A 22292-nucleotide genomic window follows, 5' to 3' on the forward strand; every position below is an offset into this window, starting at 1 on the left:
ATACAAAAGTCTTATTTAAAAACACTTGAAAAAGTCTCGGGTCGGGTCGAGGCCGGGCACTGCACTCCGCGCCGCGGCGGGGAACGCGCACGCCGAATCTGAAGCCGGTGGGACGAACGGTTCTCGAGATACGCGGATTACATACAGACAGACACACACGCAGACAGAGATTTGTCGCATTTATAGATAGATAACAATAATCATGTCAAACTAGAAAGTCCACATGACGTCCTGGTAATGACGTCAAGATCATCCCCACATGGGCTGTGATCTGGCCTAGTTCTGAATGTCACGCTATCATAACGTCATCATGACATCATTTGGCTTGCAGGGAATGTGTATCAACATGTACAATGATACACAATGCTTTTGTTACTTGAGACATTTTTTGATATACCATGGTGTTAATCATCATATGTTATCATTATAACATTTCTCCTCCTATCACAGAAAAGATGTTGCAGTTGAAAAGTCAGCATGTCAACTGTTTGATATTTTCATCAGTATTATTTTGTTATTTTGTTGATGTTTAGGTGGATATCGACGCATTCAGGGCATACAGAATTGCACCCTTTATCATCTTTTACATTTTGTCCTTGAGTGGACATAAACCTGCTGTATACTGTGTGCACCATAAAAGGTGTGTCCAAACTGTCCTTTCAATGATTTCATATCATACGTTTAGCTTATTTGGCGAGTCCTTCTCTGCTTTTAATATCAATTCTGAAACAAATTAATATCAATTCTGAAACAAACAAACAAACAAACAAAAACCTCAACAATGCTTTGTTTGCATGGTCGCACAATCTGTTCATAATGTTCTACATCGGTTGCAGTCAAGTCATGTTTCAGCTCATCCCAAGTAATCTCAGAACTGTTGCCAAATTACAATTTACAAATTAGGCATTTAGCAGGTGCTCTTAATCCAGAGCGATTTACAATAAGCAAGGACAGCACAAGGTAATACATCAATACGCCATCAACATTAATATATCAAATGCATAGAAATAGTCATCCGGTACAGTATATAACAATGCTATCTAAATTACATGTATGGTCATTAAGGGTGGCCAAGTGCTACGGTAAGTGCAAATATTGAGATAACAGACACAGGATTGTGAGGGCAGACGATTTGGCAAAACAAAGATGTTTAAAGGACAACTTTGTTTTTTTACAACAAGGGTTCATATTTTAGATTGTAATTAGAGAAAAGAAAAAGTGAGTGTTAAAATGTTTTCATTTACTTCGTTCTATTGTTTTATCGCGTTTACCGTGCTAAAATGTGGGGCATGCGTACGCATGGGGGCATGCGTACAAGTGGCTAAATATGTATTTTTAGACACAATAAGCCAGCAGTTTCTTTATTGCTATTTACAGTAACACTTCTAGCCCCCATAAGTCACATCCAACCATGAAAGGTTGCGTTGTATCTTGGGAATGGGCTTATTCTGTGTAAAATGACATATTTAGCCACTTGTACGCATGCCCCCAACCACTGAAATAAGAATCTCTGAAGTAAATGAAATCAATTTAACACTCATCTTTTATATTCTTTAATTACAATCTAAAATATGAACCCTTGTTGTAAAAAACTAAAGTTGTCCTTTAAGCACAAACTGTATCTTATATGTACTGTAAGACACATGCTGTACATATGGTAGTTATTCTACAGTCTGGCTACAGTTTGGCCTTGGTGTGTATGGCTACGATGGGGTCTTTGTCAGAGTGACTAACAGTGATGTGAGCCCTGCCCTCATCGTCCACCGTGATCCTTTTCCCAGAGCATCCGGTCCCCTCCTTCTGACCCGAGATGACGTCACAGTAGGTGCCCTTCGGTAGGCCTGTCTGCAGAATCATGTCCAATTCACTGAAAATATGTGTAGAAATATTTCCCATATGAGGTAAAGTGAGAACTTGCTAATGAGTTAGTTTTCTCTTACTGAGAACATCAAAATACATGCATATCGTCGTTGTCGGGTGGAAACCTTGTATGTCCAAAACCGTTCGTTTTGTATTTATCGTTTTAAAAATGATCTAAACTAGTGAAAATAGCCAATCTATAAGCACACAACGCCTCGCACCGCGAGGCGTTGTGTGCTTGTAGATCAGCTATTTTCACTAGTTTAGCGAGGCGTTGTGTGCTTGTAGATCAGCTATTTTCCACTACTTCTGTGCTATAGTCTTGTGTGATGAACCAGGGCTTTACTTTACAAAAAAACATACAAATTTGAAACTTGGCGGTACGAGGTTTCTGCCCGACAGTGACGATATATCTATAACATCAATAATACTAGCCCTTACCCGTTCAAAGATATGAGCTCCGAAATTATGTGCAGTGTGTGGGTTATGGGATGTGCACTGTACACACAGTATATGAGGGATGGAAAGTAACTTTAACTGGTGCTTGCACGATAATATGTAGGAGCATCAATGTAAGAAATACCCGTTTGGTTTAATGGCTACAGAGATACTGTGTACCGATCTGCATGATTTTTTGACAAAATCTGTAACAGGGCCAGACAACCGAACCGACCCCCCCCCCCCCCCCCCCCCCACACACACACACACACACACACACACACACACAGCTGGTTAAACATGTTGCCTCATGCTAGATGCAGAATAGATATGCCTCAAGCTAGATGCAGAATAGATATGGATACACCATAAAAATGCTAATATACAGCATATGATTTGTGAGGCTTCACAGTTATGTCAGGTGTGTTCATATGCTAATGGTGATGCGATTTCAGATCAATTGCTCCAGCCACTGAGGAGAAACACTGTGACAGACAGACAGACAGACAGACACTCACTCAGACAGACATTTGGAAAATTATATGTTTGATATCACTAGTATAAACGTACCAGTCATCATTGTTGATGACTATGAATCCACGCTTGCCTCGTCCAAAAGCGATCTGGTTCTTCCCGTTGTCCCACCAGTTGCACAGCGGCTCCTCACCCGCAACTTTGCGGAAGACGACCATGTTTCTGTGTATCAGAAATGCCTTCAGAAACTCAAAGGAATGATGCACAATAATAACACGGCCAGTGGCAACAACACCGCAGGCAGTCAAATTCCTTTACAGCATACATGGGCAACTGGCGGCCCGGGGGCCACATGCGGCCCCCACCTTCACTTAATGCGGCCCGCAGGTTGATACCGGAATACTGATTTATTATTGATTTCAGCTGTTACAATTCCAAACATGACCTGCTTTAATTCTGTCAGTCTATATTAGTAGCTTAATGACTAGTATAGTAGAATTAAAATGTATTTTTTTATGTTCAATGTATTTGTATTCAAGTTCATAAAGTTGAAATGAGTATATAATTAAATGTGTTTGAAATTAAATCAAAATGTTACATTTCAGGATTCCAATTCAAAAATAACAAAAAAATATTCAGGATTCCAATTCAAAAGGGACAAAAAATTTAGTTTTGAGCTTGTAGATCTGTTATTTTTGCTTCTTTTGTATGAGATACTAGAATGACAAAGGACGCCGCAATATGCATTGTGGCCCTCTGGAGTGAAGGTGGAAATATAGTGGCCCTCGCCATCATCAAAGTTGCCCACCCCTGCTTTACACCAAGCTTTCCTCAACAGTGTGGACTCACTCGATCACTTCAGTTTTACAATCAACTTCTATTGAGTTGCTGCACATGCTTTCTCAGGTATGGCTACAACAGTGATTCTATTAACCTTGTTCCTGGGGGCTCTTTATAGTCCAGTGGCTTATGAATATGTTTTTACATTACCGTTACGAAGCGGATAAAAGCGCCAGATGTTGATTGAGGCTTATTTAAAACAGACGGATTCTAGCTTAGTTAGGGGCTAAAAATCTCATTAAAAAACAGGCCGATTTACTTTTCATTTTCCGCCATTTTGTGTTATCTTGACCACACATTTTGCTACTACTCATAGTACAGATTTTATCCAAAACACACACACACACACACACACACACACACACACACACACACACACACACACACACACACACACTTAAATACATTTAATCAGCTGCGCTGCTTTTACATCAGAGTGTAATAAGGTCGGCCTGCCACATTCTTACCTTTATGCACTTGCTCATATGATTCAAAAACAAAACTAAAATTGTAGAGACCTTTAACCACTTTCAACACAGTGTTCCTATTTGGGGCAGGTCATTATAGGCATACGCTTTCTAAACTTAAAAAAAGAAGCTCACAGCATGCAGCCATCTTCACGCAACACCATCAAACAGGGACGTGCTGGGCCCCTGATTCAGCCCGGGAAAAAGAGTTGTAGAGGCCCTCATTGTGCGCTATAGAGAGAGATCTCTCTCTATAGCGCTGCTGCTACTCAAAGATTTGCCATTTCGATCATGACAAGGGACAAGCCAGTGGGCCAATTACATGAGTTATATTTTGTCGTTGTCTGGTGGAAACCTTGTATGTCCAAAACCGTTTGTTTTGTATTTATCATTTAAAAAATTATTTAAACTAGTGAAAACAGCCGATCTACAAGCACACAACGCCTCGCGGTGCGAGGCGTTGTGTGCTTGTAGATCTGCTGTTTTCACTACTTTTGTGCGACGGCCTCGTATGATGAAGCAGGGCTTTGCTTTGCGAAAGAAATGTACAAATTTGAAACCTGGAGATACCAGGTTTCTGCCCGACAATGACGATTTACTGTTGGCCGCCCAGCGCCCAAAATGGAACGAAGGCCGACATTTTAATTGTTTTTTTTTTTTCCTAATGGCCGTCCCTGGACCGGCCGGGAATGAACCGGCCGTTCGGGAGTTGTCCCCTCTTTTCCCAATGGCCAGCACGTCCCTGCCATCACACCAGGCAGCGTAAAAGAGGACCCCGAAGCGGTCAACTGACAGATGTGAACCGTCACCTGATGGGCGGCCATCTGTGCTCACACACCCAGCCGCCTCCACAGCTGCCGTCTGATTGGATGGCTACGGGCTTGGTGGAACCGTCGGGGAAGCTTGGGGGTCCCATCCAGTCATTTACATCCTAACAGGTAGACAGACAGGTGTACGGAAACTTTGACTTTCACATAATAATAACAAATTGCAAGTGTGGTTGCACTGACACGAATCCACTGGGAAAGAAATGTATTGTGTACTGTTCCCGATTAAAGGACCAGGTCACCTCTGGGACAACCAGATCTTATTTTATTGTTGTGTGGGACACGATCAACACAATCCTGAATTATTTTTTGTGTTCAATCTGTGTTTTTAGATATGTTAGTATTTCAGCATGCTACAACTGGTCATATGATGCATTTTGAATCATATGACCTGTTGTAGCATGCTGAAATCGGCTGAAATACTAAAATATCTAAAAACACAGATTGAACACAAAAAATAATTCAGGATTGTGTTGATCGTGTCCCACACAACAATAAAATAAGATCTGGTTGTCCCAGAGGTGACCTGGTCCTTTAATTCTGTCTTGCCATTTATATTACATATTGTGATTGGACATTATAGTCCAATCAGACAGGCCCATATTCCAGGGTATCCGGCCTTAGTTACGACAGTCAAAAGGTTTACAAAAAGCAGGTTCACTTTGTTGGCAAAGAATTCTCGGACAGAGAACAATAATGTATTGCCTAAAGCAGGGGTGGGCAACTTTGATGATGGCGAGGGCCACTATATTTCCACCTTCACTCCAGAGGGCCACAATGCATATTGCTACGTCCTACTTTGTCATTCTAGTATCTCATACAATAGAAGCAAAAATAGCAGATCTACAAGCTCAAATGAGCTTGTAGATCGGCTAGTTTTGCTTCTTTTGAATTGGAATCCTGATATATATATATATATATTTTTTTTTTTTATTGGAATTGGAATGTAACATTTTTATCTAATTTCAAATGCATTTAGTTACTCATGTTAACTTTATGAACCTAAATACAAATACATTGGACATGGAAAAATACATTTTACCTCTTAAGCCCCAGGGGGGTCCAGGGGAAAAATCCGCCTAAAATGTATGCCCAAATTGGAACAGTTGTGGACACAAAACTACCATGATTGTGGCTACTCTTGACTCACCAAATGTCAGCTAACCCCTGAAAATTCACACATGCAGTGTAAAACATCACATTTCTCTGACCAAATTGTCCTGCTGTGATCATTTACCAAGGAAAAGATGATTGAAAAAGACCTCCGCCTATGGAAATTTTGCCTTCTGAATAGTGAATGAGCCTCAAGACCTCATTTAATACATATATAGTGAATAGAAAAATTGTTCACCAAGATGTCACCAATTGATAGGCAAAATTGTATGAATATATTGCAAACTATGTAAACTCTACAGATGTTTTAGTGAGAGTAGTGCTGTAATATTAATAATGTTAAAGTATAGGGTGAAAAATGATAAAAACGAGTAACAATAAGTAGTAATAATAGTGTAATAGGAGTAATGTATGGATGAAAAGTACAATGGCAGCTGATTACTATGCTGTAGGACCACTGTAACAATAATCAACAAAGAAATTGTAGTTTGATTTGGTCTCTATTGATTTATTGACATTTATTGACAGCTGTTCAGAGGTCAACACCTTTTGCCCCCGCCGGCGGGGGCAATGGGGCTCAAGAGGTTAATACTACTATACTAGTCATTAAGCTACTAATATAGACTGACAGAATTAAAGCAGGTCATGTTTGGAATTGTAACAGCTGAAATCAGTAATATATCAGTATTCCGGTATTAACCTGCGGGCCGCATTAAGTGAAGGTGGGGGCCGCAGGTGGCCCCCGGGCCGCCAGTTGCCCATGTATGGCCTATAGCAACCACACTAATTACTGTAGTTACTGTACATTGGTAGGCAGGCATAGAAAAGTAGCGTAATGACAGGCAATGAACTCTAAACGTCTTATAGGGCCTGAACATATATAAACTGTGTAGATCATACATGGGCAACTGGCGGCCCGGGGGCCATATGTGGCCCCCGCCTTCGCTTAATGCGGCCCGCAGGTTAATACCGGAATAAAGAGTATCGATTTCAGCTGTTACAATGCCAAACATGACCTGCTATAATTCCGTCAGTCTATACTAGTAGCTTAATAACTAGTATAGTAGTATTAAAATGTCATTTTTTTATGTCCCATGTATTTTATAAATTTAACATGAGTATATAACTAAATGCGTTTGAAATTAAATCAAAATGTTACATTTCAGGATTCCAATTAAAAAATAACAAAAAAATAATTCAGGATTCCAATTCTAAAGAAGTAAAAAATAGGCGATCTACAAGCTCAAAACGCATCGCAGCACGTTTTGAGCTTTTATATCGCTGATTTTTGCTTCTGAGATACTATAATGACAAAGCAGGACGTAGCAATATCCAATGTGGCCCTCTGGAGTGAAGGTGGAAATATAGTGGCCCTCCCCATCATCAAAGCTGCCCACCCCTGGTGTAGATAAAGGAATCATGTTTTACTAATGTCATCTGGTTTGAGGACAACTGACCGACCTTTCCCTTCACAAGGTGTCGATCCCACCGGTAGCTGGACATCACCCTGGACTGTCCATAAGGGTGGGCCAGCATGAACGCTGTGGCCATTTTGTACATCCTTATCAGGAAAGAGGTGAAGTAAAGCCATTTGAGACCATGACTTGATACATGAGTTGAACAGACCTTGGGTCAACACGACGGCTCGGTATAGCAAAACAACACATTTGTGATTGTGTACAATTACAGGGCCAGACACACTGCAGTAAATGATTACTGACCTTGGCACCCAGAAAGTGAGTATGGAGTCTCCCCCAGCTCCGTGGCCCCTCTGGTTGTCATGGTTATCCACAAACACCAGAGCGTTTTCAGAGGGCATTAGTCCACAGAGTTCACCCCATGACCTGACATTATAGAACACAAGTCAATATTATTTCCTCAGCGCAAAAGAGTTATAGTAAAGCTGCAATCCAACTTTAATGTCCTACCCAGCAGTCAAACCCGGGAATTCACGCAACTGGACACATTTCAACTGATGCTGACTGAGCTATAAAAAGGTAAAGAAAAAGAATGCACGTTTCGACCTGGAAAGTCTTCTTCAGGGAATTAATTCCCAGAAGAAGACCTTACCAAGTCGAAACGTTGGTTTCTATTTAACCCTGCAAGGCCCAGCGTTGCTTTCTGGCAACATTTTTTAAATCATTTTAAAAAAAAATGTTATAATTAGTTTTCCTGTTATTTTTTCACATTAACATCACCATTAAATTCTATTGTTTAGTATTACAATGCCATCGGCCACGATATTTGCATATAAATACCCCCCACAGAGATTCACACCTCCCAGAGAAGTTGAAATTCCAGCGTCTGGACGAACAACATCTCACTTTTTAACTGAAGCTATTCCTCACTAAAACATAAGTAAAATGCCTGTAATATTGTTTTTCGTGATCATCAGAATGTCTAGAACACGTGCATATGTTAATATTGTGAAAAATATCCCCAAAATGCAAATTAGAGCATGATTTATGATTTATGATTTATGGCTATAAAACCTTACAAAAACATTATTAATTTTTTAAAACGACATTTTCCTGTGATTAGGACTCCTACAACACCATCTGATTTTTTTATTTATTTTTTTGGCCAGTAGAAATTACTTCGGGCCTTGCAGGGTTAAATTATACTGCATCGTAGCTACGAGTGTGCATCTGTGCAACCTTTTTACCTTTTATACTATTTTACCAAGGTCAGCAGCACCTCACCAATACTGGCGTGCGCTGCGCCCTCCCCCCGCTTGTTTGATACTGATTCTGAGCTAGCACATAAAGCACTTTTGGGCAGAAGATCAATTACAGTCTGAGCTTCATGCAATACCACGTGTCAGCCAGTAGTGGTCCGACCTACCCAACAATAGGATCCAAATGTCGATGCCTCACTTGTAGGGGGACCACCTCCAACCAATGTAGTTGTGTTAGTTATATTGTATTCACACAAAAATAAGTCTTTTAGGTCCACATGTTTCCATCATGCTCTGTCTTACTTGAGATCAGACAGCTTTCCCCCATTCCACCTGCGGATTATAGAGCCCAGCTTAGCACCGTACTTGAACTCCGTAACAAGACCAAGCCCAAAGTACTGGTTGGCTTCTATTGGCTCGCCACCAAGATCTATAACCTAGGGAAGCAAGCGGCAGGGAGGGAACAGTTTAACAAGGTTATCAAGTGAGCAGAGCACTAGGGCTGTCACGATTATAACATTTTACATGACGATTAATTGCCACTTAAATAATTGCGATTAACAATTTAATTGTGTATTTGCCATTGACAATTGCATTTCTGTTTGGCTTGTAGGCGTTGAAGTTGCACATAGCAAATGACACATAACCTCAATATACAAAGAAATTACTGACATATTTGACGCATTTATACTTAAAAAAGAACATTGACAGTGGAAATAGATAATAGCTTGTAGATCAGCTATTTCCACTACTTTTTGAAAGTGTTTGAAACTATATTAACATTTTTCAATGTGGAAATGATTATGACGATTATGTAAAATTATTGCGATTACCTCAAATAATTGCGATTAGACGATTATGTAATAATTGTGACAGCCCTACGGAGCACCCTTGCTCTGTAAATACTGTGAATGTACTGTATGTGTCAGAAGCAAACGCCGTGCTAACACATAAATAAAAAACATGCTTGATGAGTATTTCACTGACTGTAAAGTTCAAGTTAAACATTTTAAACCATGCGTCACTATTTTTTGCCATGTCATTATAGGCCAAAGTTTCAAATAATGTCAGAAAATATTGTACAAGTTCTAAAATGTTCGCTATTAATACGACAAATAAATAATACAGAGCTTAACCACTCAGACATCATCATTGAGCGGGGTTCCCCAGGGTTCTATAGTTTGTTCCCTCTTTTCCACCAAATCACTTCACCGAAAATAGCCGATCTACAAGTTAAAAGCTCCAGGTTTACAATCTATGAGTTCATAATAAGCAGACATACAGCGGAAATATGAGATCTGTCCTAAAAGCTATATGTACTTAGTGGTTAAAGGAGTAGTTCATCTAAAAAATTACCTATTGTCTATCAATGAAGGCTTGAATTCAGATTAGATTTTTGATTTATTTATTTGCACAATAAAAAAAACAGTACAAAGGGTTAGAGTTTTTTAAAAGACAGAAAAAGGTGTAGGCAAGAAAGGAAACCCATATAGGGCATATATAAGCTTATCACCTAACATAATAAGTTAAGCATAGAAATAATTGACTGGGTAATCGGTCAGTGGGAGACTCTTTGAGTCTCCACCAGTCATCAAATTATTAGCTCAGGATTGTGACAATAGCAAAGAAAATCTCAGTGAATTCAAGGCTTGATGGGGTGTGTAATTCTATAAGTGTCTTTTGAATCCTTCTAAGGTTTTTAGAAAAACCTATGTTTCTATGTCAGCAATCTGGCCAGCCATCGTCAAAGAAAAGGTCCTTTTCACTTAACTGGAGCTCAGTTAGTCTGTTCTTGAGAGACTACTATGTCAGTGGTTCTCAAAACCTTTCATGTGAAGGACCCCCAAAATGATATGTAGTTAGCCACGGACCCCCATCTCAAAATATTTAGTTCCAGGGACCCCCCCAGAAGCAAAATTTGAGTTACAAACGTTTGCTTTAAAAATACATACAGTATATTCAAAGATTTGCACACATTTTAACGACTTTTTCAAAAATAGCACATCTACAAGCTCGCAGCGCGGCACTCGGTGCCGCGCTGTGAGCTTGTATATCTGCTATTTTTCACTGGTTAAAGCATTCAATAAGTCTAGGCCTAAATAATAAAGAGTTAAAGAGATAAAGACAACTGGGGTTATATATTATACCTCTTGGTAAATGAGAGGCCGTGACCCTTCGGGGAACCAAGTGGTGTTGAGGTGGTGCAGCCTGCCGTAGATGACCTTCAGGTCCTCTGGCCAGATGTGTTTGCAGGCGTCCACCCTGAAGCCTGCCACGCCCATGTCCAACAGGGCGTTCATGTAGCCGGCGATGCTGCGTCTGACGTGCTCCTTATCCTGGGCCAGGTCCAGCAGGCCCACCAGACGGCAGTTACGCACCTGGACCATACCAGAAAAATAACACACACACACACACAGACAGATGTTGTCTCGGTGCAGAGCTATTTCTGGACAGCTACATTAACCCTAGAAGGCCTAGAATTATTTAATGCTTTAACTCAGGGGTCTCAAACTGGCGGCCCGGGGGCCATTTGCGGCCCACGAGACGATATTTTGTGGCCCCCACCTTAATAGGAAAGTTTAATGTTAGTGCGGCCCGCAAGTTTTACATGAATGGCACTTTAATAATACAGTACAGTTAACAGTACAGTACATGTTCCATACAAATTTACTACCAAAGAAGGGATGTACCTGAGGAAAGTTATGCACAACTTGTTTACACCAGGGTCCTTGTTCATCTTATTTTGTGTTAAAAAATAAAAAAGACATTGGAGAAGATTGGATTTTTTTAAATGTCTTTGATGGGAGATAGATACAGTAGTTGTTAGACTGGTATGAAAATACAGTATGATAATGAAACAAATACACGCACATGCACGCACGCGCTGCGCACGCGCCACGCGTGCATGTGCACTGAGGCTGCGGCACAAGGTAAATCTAGTTTGAGACCCCTTAACTATTGAAAAATAGTAGATATACAAGCTCACAGCGCTGCACCACTGCGAGCTTGTAGATCTGCTATTTTTGAAAAATCTAGATTTTTTTTTTTGCAAGTCTTTGAATATATATTTTTAAAAGCGAACATTTGGAACTCAAATATTTGATTCTGGGTGGTCCCTGGAACAATATATTTTGGGATGGGCGTCCGTGAACAAATAGATGTAATTTTGGGGGTCCTTGACATGAAAAAAGTTTGAGAATCACTGATTTAGGAGAAGGATTTAGAAGAACTTTTAAGAATCTGGTCAAAAATATTCAAAGACTTGCACAAATGTTCAAGATTTTTCAAAAATAGCAGATCTACAAGCTCGCAGCGCGGCACTCGTTGCCGCGCTGTGAGCTTGTATTATCTGCTATTTTTCAATAGTTAAAGCATAAAATAATGGTTAAAGTGTTCAGGCCTAAATGGCTTAACCCGGCAAGACCCGAATTAATTTCTACTGGCCAAAAAAAATTAAAAAAATCAGATGGTGTTGTAGGAGTCCTAATCACAGGAAAATGTAATGATAAAAAATGTTTTTGTAAGATTTTATAGCCATAAATCATAAATCATGCTCTAATTTGCATTTTGGGGATATTTTTCACAATAATAACACATGTACATGTTCTAGACATTCTAATGATCACGAAAAAAAAACATTACAGGCATTTTACTCATGTTTTAGTGAGGAAAAGCTTCAGTTAAAAAGTGAGATGTTGTTCGTCCAGACGCTGGAATTTCAACTTCTCTGGGAGGTGTGAATGTCAGCCCCTGTGGGGGGTATTTATATGCAAATATCGTGGCCAATGGCATTGTAATACTAAACAATTTAATGGTGATGTTAATGTGAAAAAAGAACAGGAAAACGAACTAACATTTTTTTTTAAATGATTTAAAGAATGTTGCCAAAAAGCAACGCTGGGCCTTGCAGGGTTAAACGTGGTTTGGGAGATGGCGGGGGGGGGGGGGGGGGGGGGTATTTGCAGAAGGGGAAGAGAAACATACATCTTTATCTGTGTCTACTTACAAAAGGTTATCTTTCATTTTGTTCCGAATGATACCTGATAAATGTCCTGGTAACTCTCAATATCTCCAGTGCGGGTGGTGCATTTGTCATCATTGAAGTGGCGAGCGGCGTAGGGCACAGATGGGAACTCCCTGGCGCTGGCATTGAAGTATGAGCCGCAGGTCGAGCGGCTGCCCTCCCCCCCCGCGCCAGATGAGCACATGTGATTGATGACCACGTCTGCGTAGATCTTCACCTGGGTGAGACGGGAGGGAGGGAGCTCATAAAGGAGGTTGCGGGAGTCACAGATGCGGTGGGCGTTTACATGCGGTTTACATTAATTTAATTAATGAAGACTTATTGTGTTTTTGATCCATAATAATTAATAGCTTCTCCTGCGCTGTATTTTGTTACTGTGCATTTGGACATAAATGTGAAATGTGTCCTCAGCATTAAAACATTCCAACTCCTGAGAGCTGAGAACTGAGGGTGTTATTAAAACAGGGGTGGGGGTTTAGTCTGGCGTGGCCAGACTGTTGCCTCTCACAATTTTCAAATGCTTCCGTCGGAAGCTCTGATCATGACCGAGCGATAAAGCGTATTTGAAGCCTCCTACCCACTTCCGTTTAGTCTTTACAGTCGCACTAATTTACCCTAATATAAAAGTCAGTGTAAAGATATTTTATTTTTACTCTATATAGCATTAGGAGATTGTGGAATAGTTCTACACGAGACTAGGGATTTAGTGTCTTGCATACCTTTTCGACTGCAGTTTTAGCACCACACCACACCACACTACACCACACCACACCGCACCACATAAAAATATCTACATTTTCCATTACAAAAAAGTACCCCTATCGGTAAGAAACAAATTGACCCTTTTAACTGTGATTATAATACAATATAAATTTGTATTACAACTATCCTAATTATAATGCACTGTAATGGATTATAACTGTGATTATAATACATTATAAAGTATTAATGTATTACTATGATAGTTAAAATACACTATAATAGATTATAATAGTGGTTATAACACAATAGAATCTATTATCATGTATTACAACTATATCCTGGTGGTCTAAATGAAAAGTCAGTGAGTGATCAGTCATTATGAAGTGTTTGGCCCTATTTGGCCTAGCTCAGACCTACTCTAGAGTGGATACTTTTTAGTACCCTGTTTAGTACCACTTTCACACCACTCTACCCAGGTCCTTGTAGTGGAAAACCTGGCACAAGTGGGCGGTGTGGTGTGGAGTGGTGTGGAGTTGGGCCAGTGGAAAATGGGCTTCAAGCCCACTACTGACTGGATGGCAGACTGAGGACCTTCTGTTTCCAGGCTGACTCTCTACCCACTCAGCTATTGGCCACCCCTAAAAAATGATTGCCATGTGAGCAGAAGAACAATAGTCATCAGGTGAGGATAAATAGGTGACTTCTTGTTGGTGAATGAGTGATTTCTTGTACTACCAGCAGTGGCCGTGGGGTTAGTGTCCGTCCACCCTGAGACTGGAGGGTCAGGGTTCAATCCCCGGGCTATAAAAAGAGACTATAAAAATGATACCCAATGCCTCCCTGCTTGGCACTCAGCATGGACATACTAGTGCCATGACCGGGACTTCAAGCTGTACCACGCTAAGGAAAAACAAGATCAGTTTCTGACCTATGGGCCACATGGCACAGTAAGCCAAGGAGGCTAATTACTTTCTTGTTGGATTACTTGAAAGATGAACATGGGAAAGGACATTTAAATTGTTGGAATTATAGACTTATTTGACAAGTATTGAGAAAAAAACATTTTATACACACACTGTTCAGTGTAAATTTAAATTAGGCTATATTAACTTTAAGACAATTGATTGATTCCTGTGTGGCAATTACTAAGTTGTATTCACTATAACTATAAACGTGTTTGCTTAACTCAGTAACTATAAGTGGTCTAACAATAAGTGAAAGTCTACTTGCTGCACTCAAAAGGCTAAAGTAATTATATTTAAAATATGCAGGCTTAACAGTTTTACTGCCAGATGTTATTATTTATTTATTGGGTCTTGTGCCAGCAAAAGCAGCTTACCTTTGCGAGGTTATAGACAAAGATCTTTTTTTTCTTCTTTTCATTACATAGTGCACTTTGGTCATACTAGCAGTAGAGGGCAGCCTCATGCAAGAATTAATGTGAAATGGGCCGCTGCAGCTTCCATACATTCAGGGCGCAGAGTCACATCAGAGCAATAGAACGACAGCTAGCAGCCAAGAAGTGAATTTGGACATTATTGATGTTTACGTGAGGTGGAGATTTCAAAGTAGGATTACAGGAGATGCTTATACTGTACACACCCGCGCGACCCCTCATCAGTTTACAGACATCAAAACAAGGTACAAAAGAACGAGCGAAAGAACGTACAATTGGCATCGCGCCGCCGTGAAAAATGGGGCGAACGGGAACGTCCAAAGCGGTAAAAGAGTTAATAAAATCAAGAATACTTGAACTTGCTGTAGGCACTATCTAAGTGTAAGTGCTTTGATTCCCAGTTAAATAAAGAACTCTTTGATGTCATATGGAAATCTTGTATCTCCAATTCTCCATAATTCAACCTTTAGTTTTTCTTTGTAAATGAATGGCCTACTTCATCACACTAGTCCAACAGTGTCACACAAAACGGCTAATCTACAAGATCATGACGTGTCGTGATGCAACACGTTGTGAGCTTGTAGATCGGCTATTTGTCCACAAAAAAAAAGTTCTACTTTCTTTAAAGTAAAGGTGAAAGTGGTCTGTGAGGTGTATAGATACGGAACAAATTAAAAGTCTATTCTATTTCTTGAAAAGTAACAGTTTTGGACAAGGTTTCCACCCCGACAGCGCGGCCAATCTAATTCAGAAGCTGTGTGTAGGGCTGTCACGATATGACATTTTACATGACGATTAATTGTCACTCAAATAATTGGCGATTAACGATTTAATTGTGTTTTTGTCGTTGATAATTACATTTCTGTTTGGCTAGGCTTTGAAGTTGCATATGGCAGATATGATACATAACCTAAACACACAAATACATTACTGACATATTTGACGACTTACTACTTAAAAAATAACTTTGATAGTGGAAATAGCCGATCTACAAGCTCACAACGCGTCGCGATGCGACGCGTTGTGAGCTTGTAGATCTGCTATTTCCACTATTTCGGACATTTTTCAACATTCACGATTATGACGATTATGACAAAATAATTGCGATAATGTCAAATAATCACGATTAGACGATTATGTAATAATTGTGACAGCCCTAATGCCATTATTATTACCCCGACTTTGTTGCAGCGGCAGATCATGTCCCTGAGCTCCTGCTCGGTTCCAGAGCAGGAGCACAGGTTGTAGCTGACTGGCTGGTACCGCTCCCACCACGGCCTCCATGGCTTGGTTACCATCACATTCTCACTGGGAGGGGAAATCTGACAAAACAAAATAGGCCCCATTAGGCTATTACTGTCCATTATGCATGGCTATACTGTACATCTTCTTTTCTTTTTTCTTTTCTTTGCAAAAGCATAAGCAATTTCCACAATTTGAGGACATTCCTGGTCCTCGCAAAAGAAATGGTTGTTTAAAGGTTTGTTTTTGTTGCGACCGTCAGGTCACAGTTACTACCAAAACCTCCACTGGTTGTCAGACCGTCTGTCTGTCACGTCACGTCACACTTTTGGCTCTACTATTATCTCTGCCACCGTTGGCCCTAACACACTCCTTGAATGGCAAATCACAACCCCCGCCCCTGATTTCTCACATGGCCCTCTTCTAGTGCCAGCATCAGGCCGTTTTTGCTAAACAAATTTTTTGACACGGCTCCTACAGATTTTGGCCTAAAATCACGGAAAGCGCTACACAGTTATCTCTTTCAAGTCATGTCATCAACATGAATCTGTCCCATTTCCCATATTCCCTCCTGATTGGCTGCGATTGCCTTCTAAAGTTTGTGTATGCGACGTGGCGGTCGCTTATCTCCCGATTAGGGAGTCTTACTGGTTTGTTAGAGTCACATTTTATATATATATCTTTATATTAGATCAGAAAATGGCACGGGCACGCACACAAACACAGAAAATATTTCAGAAAATCAAAAAAGGAGAGGCAAAAAAAGCCTCTCCTTTTTTGGCCCCTGGTCATGGAATGACCTTCAGTCCAGACTCAAATTGGCTGTGTTAATTCCCTTGAGATGTTTTAAGAGAACCACTCTAGATAGATCTACAAACGCTTGCACTTGTTCAGACCTGTAATTAATTTGCTCTGTTGATCTCTTCCTTTGGGTACATTGGGCACACTGTGCGTGCTGTGTACAGCTACCTGTGAATTGCAAACTAGTTTATTATTTAGTGTACATTTTGTATTTTTGTATTTCTAAGGTATCTGTTTGTGTATCATGGATGTTCTATTTTTGTTGTGATGTCTTGTATGTAAGCAAGGATTGTGTAATTTTGTATTTCTGCCTCTTGGCCAGGTCACACTCGAAAAAGAGATCATGTCTCAGTGTGTTTTTATCTGGTTAAATAAAGGTTAAAAAAAAAAAAGTTTCATGTCTCATTCAAAAAGGATTGCATGTATTTTTAGACTAATTGCATCATGCAGTACCTGCACTCCGTCGAATCCGTTGGGCCCCAAGTATCTCTCACATTCCTCCGCTATGTCGTTCCACCGCCACTCAAAGAGGTGAACTATGGTTGACCTGCTGCCGCCCCGCTGTGTCTGGATGTTAAACTGGGCGAGACTCAATCCAAGACCAAAGGCAAGAAGGCAGATCTTTGTCTTCACCTGGTCCACAAACACACAAAACAACAACCTAACTGCTTTGGGTTTTGGCCATAGACCGGATGGGATGCTAGGATCAAATCTTGGGTAACACAGATGTCACTGTAAGCAACATCATCCCAGCAAAACGCTAACAAATCGTCACTGTTGGCGTTGGGCAGAAACCTTGTACACCAGGGGTCTTCAACGTTTTCAGGCCAAGGACCCCTTTGTTGAGAGAGAGATGAAGCAGGGACCCGCACAACCTTTTCATAGATTCCGTGTGTTTCATCTTTTGACAGCACAATCATCAGTGTATTTTGGATTCTTGAACCGTCAATACTTAATAAACTTGACCTTTCACTCTGTACTTAGTCTGCTCTTTTAACCCTCTACAACAAAGCTATTTGCCGAAAATAGCTGATCTACAAGCTCACAACGCCTCGCAGCGCGAGGCGTTGTGAGCTTGTAGATCTGCTAAAGTTCTCCGAATATGGATGCTAGGGTTCAAGTGGTTAATATAAAAAAGGAAGAAAAAAAGTTTCTATCACACAAAGATTTGGAGGACCCCCTGTAGTAACTCTGAGGACCCCCTAGGGGTCCCGGACCCCCTGTTGAAGACCCCTGTTGTACACTATGTCCAAAACTGTCATTTTCACACAAAATAATAATAATAATATGTTCCAAATTTCAATGTAGTTATTATCTAGACACAAGGTATTGTTAATACTTTTCATTGGTCCAATATTTGTAAAGCCTACAGACATTTCTAATAGCAAAAATAGCAGATCTACACTCGCAGTGCTTCACATCACAATGTGCAGAAAGCTTGCAGTTGGGCTATTTTTGCCACTTGTGTGTGACGCTGTAGCTGAAATGTGGAGATACAAGGTTTCTGCCTGACCTCAACAACATTTTAACCTGGCAATGCATTGCCAGACTGATGATGTGGATTCACCAACATGGTAGGAACACACAGTACATGTGACGTGAGTGAATCCACATCATCAGCCTGGCAACGAAATGTAGCTGTTAACTTAAGCACGGATCATAGTCGGGTCCACGGTGGAAGGCTATCCACCACGGTGTAGTCTTTTCGAGTCTTTTTGAGTCATGAAACTACAACGTTACATCATTCCTCGCGGTGGAGAGCTTTCCACCCCGCGAGTCCCAACACATCTCTCTGTTTTTACTATCAGACAGACAGGCTCTTCACCCCGTTCACTGATTGGTCAACCTGAACCGGTCTAGACGGGGTAAAGGACTTCACTGTGGGCCGTGACTATGATGGCCTGCACTTATTTTCTGACTTGAGGTGGAAAGCTTTCCACCTCAAATTTGCGGTGGATAGCTCTCCACCGTAGACTCTGATCCGGGCTTTAGGGAACTTTGTTGTTGAGAAATGAGAACACATTCTCAGTATGTATCTGGATTCCCAGAATCCCTTGAAAAGGAGGGCTTATGAGTTTTCCTATTACCAATGCTATGCATGAAAATGTTCAAATGTTTACGTACAATAATATGCATCCAAAAAAGTCCCAAAACCCATTTATCTTTATGTGCACTTTTCTTTATTCTGGTTTCATTTCTTCCTACAACATAATTCTCCATCAGAATCAACATTTCATGACTTGTTGCGTCAAAGTGTTGATTTAGGTAGGCTCAAGTGGTTAATTGTGCAACTGTACTGCCATGTCATTGTTCCGACGGTACCTAACCCTAAGGGCAGTAAAACCATGCCTAAACCTAACCTCAGTAAAACTATGCCCAAACCTAACCTCTGTAAAACTATGCCTAAACCTAACATTAATCTCAGTAAAAGTATGCCTAAACCTAACCCTTACCACCGTCGGAGTAATGAGATGCCGGACTTACTGTATGTGCAGCAGCCCCCATAGAGGTGGGGGGTGCAGATGGTAGTTGTTGTGATTACAGTAGGCCAGGTTACCACAATAAATATACAGTAGTAGGCAATGCAATAACCTCACATAGCCAGGCTTAATCGTCTGCATGCAGCAACACATACTTTATATGAACAATGTAGTTATGATGCTTGGCATAACTTGAGCAAAATAGCTTGTTTGTGTTTAGCCACTAATGGTCTTGTTTTTTAATCTGTTTTACTCATCTCTTAATGCTTTGTAGTGCTGCCGGATGGCACTTTTAATTTAGTCTGCGTTTTAGCTGCTCTGCTGTATATTAAATTACAACTGAATTGGATAAACTAAATTGGAAAACACTATGTATTTGTGGTCTTCTGTAACAAAAGGACTATTTGTGGCATAATTGGGTAAATGGCTAATGACGGTCTAACTCTAAAATGAAAGAAATAGATCAAGCCTCTATCAGAGTCCAGGGTGAAGAGCTATTCACTTCACCAAGGTGTAGTTTTCTAGCTATCACCTAAAAATACATAACAAAGCCTAGGTGATAGCTAAGAAACTACAACGCGGTGAAGTTAATAGCTCTTCACCCTGGACTCTGATAGAGGCTTTATGGACCGGAGTCACCAGACCCACATAGACTTCATTGGCGGAATTGCGTTGATATGGGAACAGTTTACAGTTTAGGCATTTAGCAGACGCTTTTAATCCAAAGCGACTTACAATAGCAGATAAAAAACATCACAATAATAAACAAGATACTGCAATTGTTTCTACATGTATTACCTGTCAGTAGGGCTGTCACAATTATTACATAATCGTCTAATCGTGATTATTTGACATTATCGCAATTATTTTGTCATAATCGTCATAATCGTTAATGTTGAAAAATGTCAGAAATAGTGGAAATAGCAGATCTACAAGCTCACAACGCGTCGCATCGCGACGCGTTGTGAGCTTGTAGATCCGCTATTTCCACTATCAATGTTATTTTTTAAGTAGCAAGTTGTCAAATATGTCAGTAATGTATTTGTATATTTAGGTTATGTGTCATATCTGCCATGTGCAACTTCAAAGTCTAAAAGCCAAACAGAAATGTAATTATCAACGGCAAAAACACAATTAAATTGTTAATCGCCAATTATTTGAGTGACAATTAATCGTCATGTAAAATGTCATATTGTGACAGCCCTACCTGTCAGCTATTTATCCAACATTTCAACATGAAATAAACATGGACTCACCCAGAAGGTTGTGGAAAGTAACTAAGTAGATGTAGGCTACTAATTATGTATAGGTATTTGTACTTTGAGTGTTTCCAATTTCCAATACTTTTACTTCTACACGCAGAGGCAAATATTGTAATATTGTAATTTTACACCGCTGAATGTATTTGAAAACTTTAGTTACTTTGTAGATTTAGATTTATTATTACAACAAAACATACATTGACCACTTCAGCCCTAATAGGCCTAAGCATTTTCGACCATTTGAAAATAGCCGATATACAAGCTGCTATTTTCAAAAGGTTTTTCTTTTTTACATTTGAAAACTTGTGAAGTGGGACATTCTGCATTGTGAGTACTTTCTACTTTTTTTTTAATAACATTTTGATACCAATACTTTTGTACTTTTTTTTACTCAAGTACATTTTGAATTCCAGACTTTACTCAAGTAGCCTACATTTTGAATTTCAGACTTTTACAGATTATGTCTACATTGATTGCAGTAAGATACTTTTACTTTTTCCATCACTCTGGAGTCTGGTCCAAAAATAACAATTCGCTACTCACCAAAACAAAGACGGCTTTTGGGAGTTGAAAGCCTACTTTCCTCAGTGGGAACACTTTGCGCCCCCACCTCACGTCTAAAATAGACTTTTTGGGCAGAAAAGAAAATATTTCACCGGAAGGTGAATATCTGGTCAATGGACATTTTCATTGACAAGATCTGTAGAGGGCGCTGTGGTCTGTGGAGTAGCAAAACATTCCGGTGAAATATTTTCTTTTCTGAACAAAAAGTGTATTTTAGACGTGAGGCGGGGAGCTACGAGTGTTGCCACTGAGGAAAGTAGGCTTTCAACTCCCAAAAGCAGTCTTTGTTTTTGTGAGTAACGAAACTGTATTTGTTAATTTTGGACCAGAGCGAGGGTGCCCAGCCTGTCCTGCGGGCGCATCGGATGGTTTGTGATAGAGATGGGATTTATGGCTCTTTGAAGTGAGCCGGATCTCTGGGATCCGTTCAATAGCCTGGCTCATTATACTAGTTACTTTGTAGATTTGATTATAAATACAAATAACTTCAACCCTATATACATTTATTTCGGACACATACCGGTAGGTACAAACCTGCCATTTGAAAATAGCCGATAGTAGATCTGCTATTTTCAAATTATTTTTCAACATTTTACTCATTGGAAAACCTGTGAAACAAGACATTCTGCATAATGAGTACGTTCTAATATTGGTAGTTTAAGTACATTTTTGATACCAATACTTTTTTTTACTTTTACTCAAGTACATTAACATTCCAAACTTGCACTTTATTGTAGTATTGATATTTTTACTTAAATAAAGAAATTGAGTACTTTTCCCACCACAGTTCATTTAGAAAGGAACGGCTCCCTACTGTGAACCGAATCATATCGTTCATTTCAAAGAGCCGTTCAAAAGACTCGATTCGTTCGCGAACGTCCCACCTCTAGTTTGTGTCGTGATATAGCGTTTTGGACCAGAGCTAATACGCCCCTTCTATCTCAAATAATACAACTGACTATAGCAGTAATTACACCAATTCACTCACGACTCACCTTCATTCTTGCGTCTTGCAACTTTAATACATTCTAGCAAGTTTCTCCAACACATTGGCAGACTGCTGTGTGCTGTACAGCAGCAAGCAGAACTCCTGAGTCTGTCAAACTCTCTATGCTAGGCTACAGT

The 22292-nt window shown here is 40.1% G+C and overlaps 1 protein-coding gene across 2 annotated transcripts; it reads right to left on the minus strand.

Moving 5' to 3' along the window:
* Positions 1–236: 236 nt before the first annotated feature.
* LOC308306534 (alpha-amylase-like) lies at positions 237–22292 on the minus strand. Of its 2 annotated transcripts, none has more exons than XM_080751560.1 (11): positions 22163–22292; positions 17315–17494; positions 15994–16140; positions 12737–12937; positions 10844–11074; positions 9000–9133; positions 7741–7863; positions 7481–7580; positions 4889–5010; positions 2869–2994; positions 237–1867 (listed from the first exon to the last, which is right to left on the minus strand). In XM_080751560.1, exons 1-11 carry the CDS (start codon positions 22166–22168, stop codon positions 1678–1680), a joined length of 1560 nt encoding a protein of 519 aa, XP_080607686.1. In that variant the 5' UTR covers positions 22169–22292; the 3' UTR covers positions 237–1677. The 2 variants fall into 2 exon arrangements, with proteins under 2 accessions (XP_080607686.1, XP_080607687.1); XM_080751561.1 differs by lacking the exon at positions 22163–22292 and adding an exon at positions 16957–17029 and having other exon boundaries at positions 17315–17333.

The sequence above is a fragment of the Nannobrachium achirus genome (assembly GCF_963921795.1).
Source record: "Nannobrachium achirus genome assembly, chromosome: 21".
NCBI classification, from domain to species: Eukaryota; Metazoa; Chordata; class Actinopteri; order Myctophiformes; family Myctophidae; genus Nannobrachium; species Nannobrachium achirus.

Excerpts from the sequence above, each read along its gene's own strand:
- LOC308306534 (XM_080751560.1), bottom strand. Across the intron at positions 16,141-17,314 it reads ACGGATTCGACGGAGTGCAG|ATTTCCCCTCCCAGTGAGAA; the intron begins GTACTGCATGAT and ends TTGTTTTGTCAG. Across the intron at positions 5,011-7,480 it reads GACACCTTGTGAAGGGAAAG|GATGTAAATGACTGGATGGG; the intron begins GTCGGTCAGTTG and ends TCTACCTGTTAG.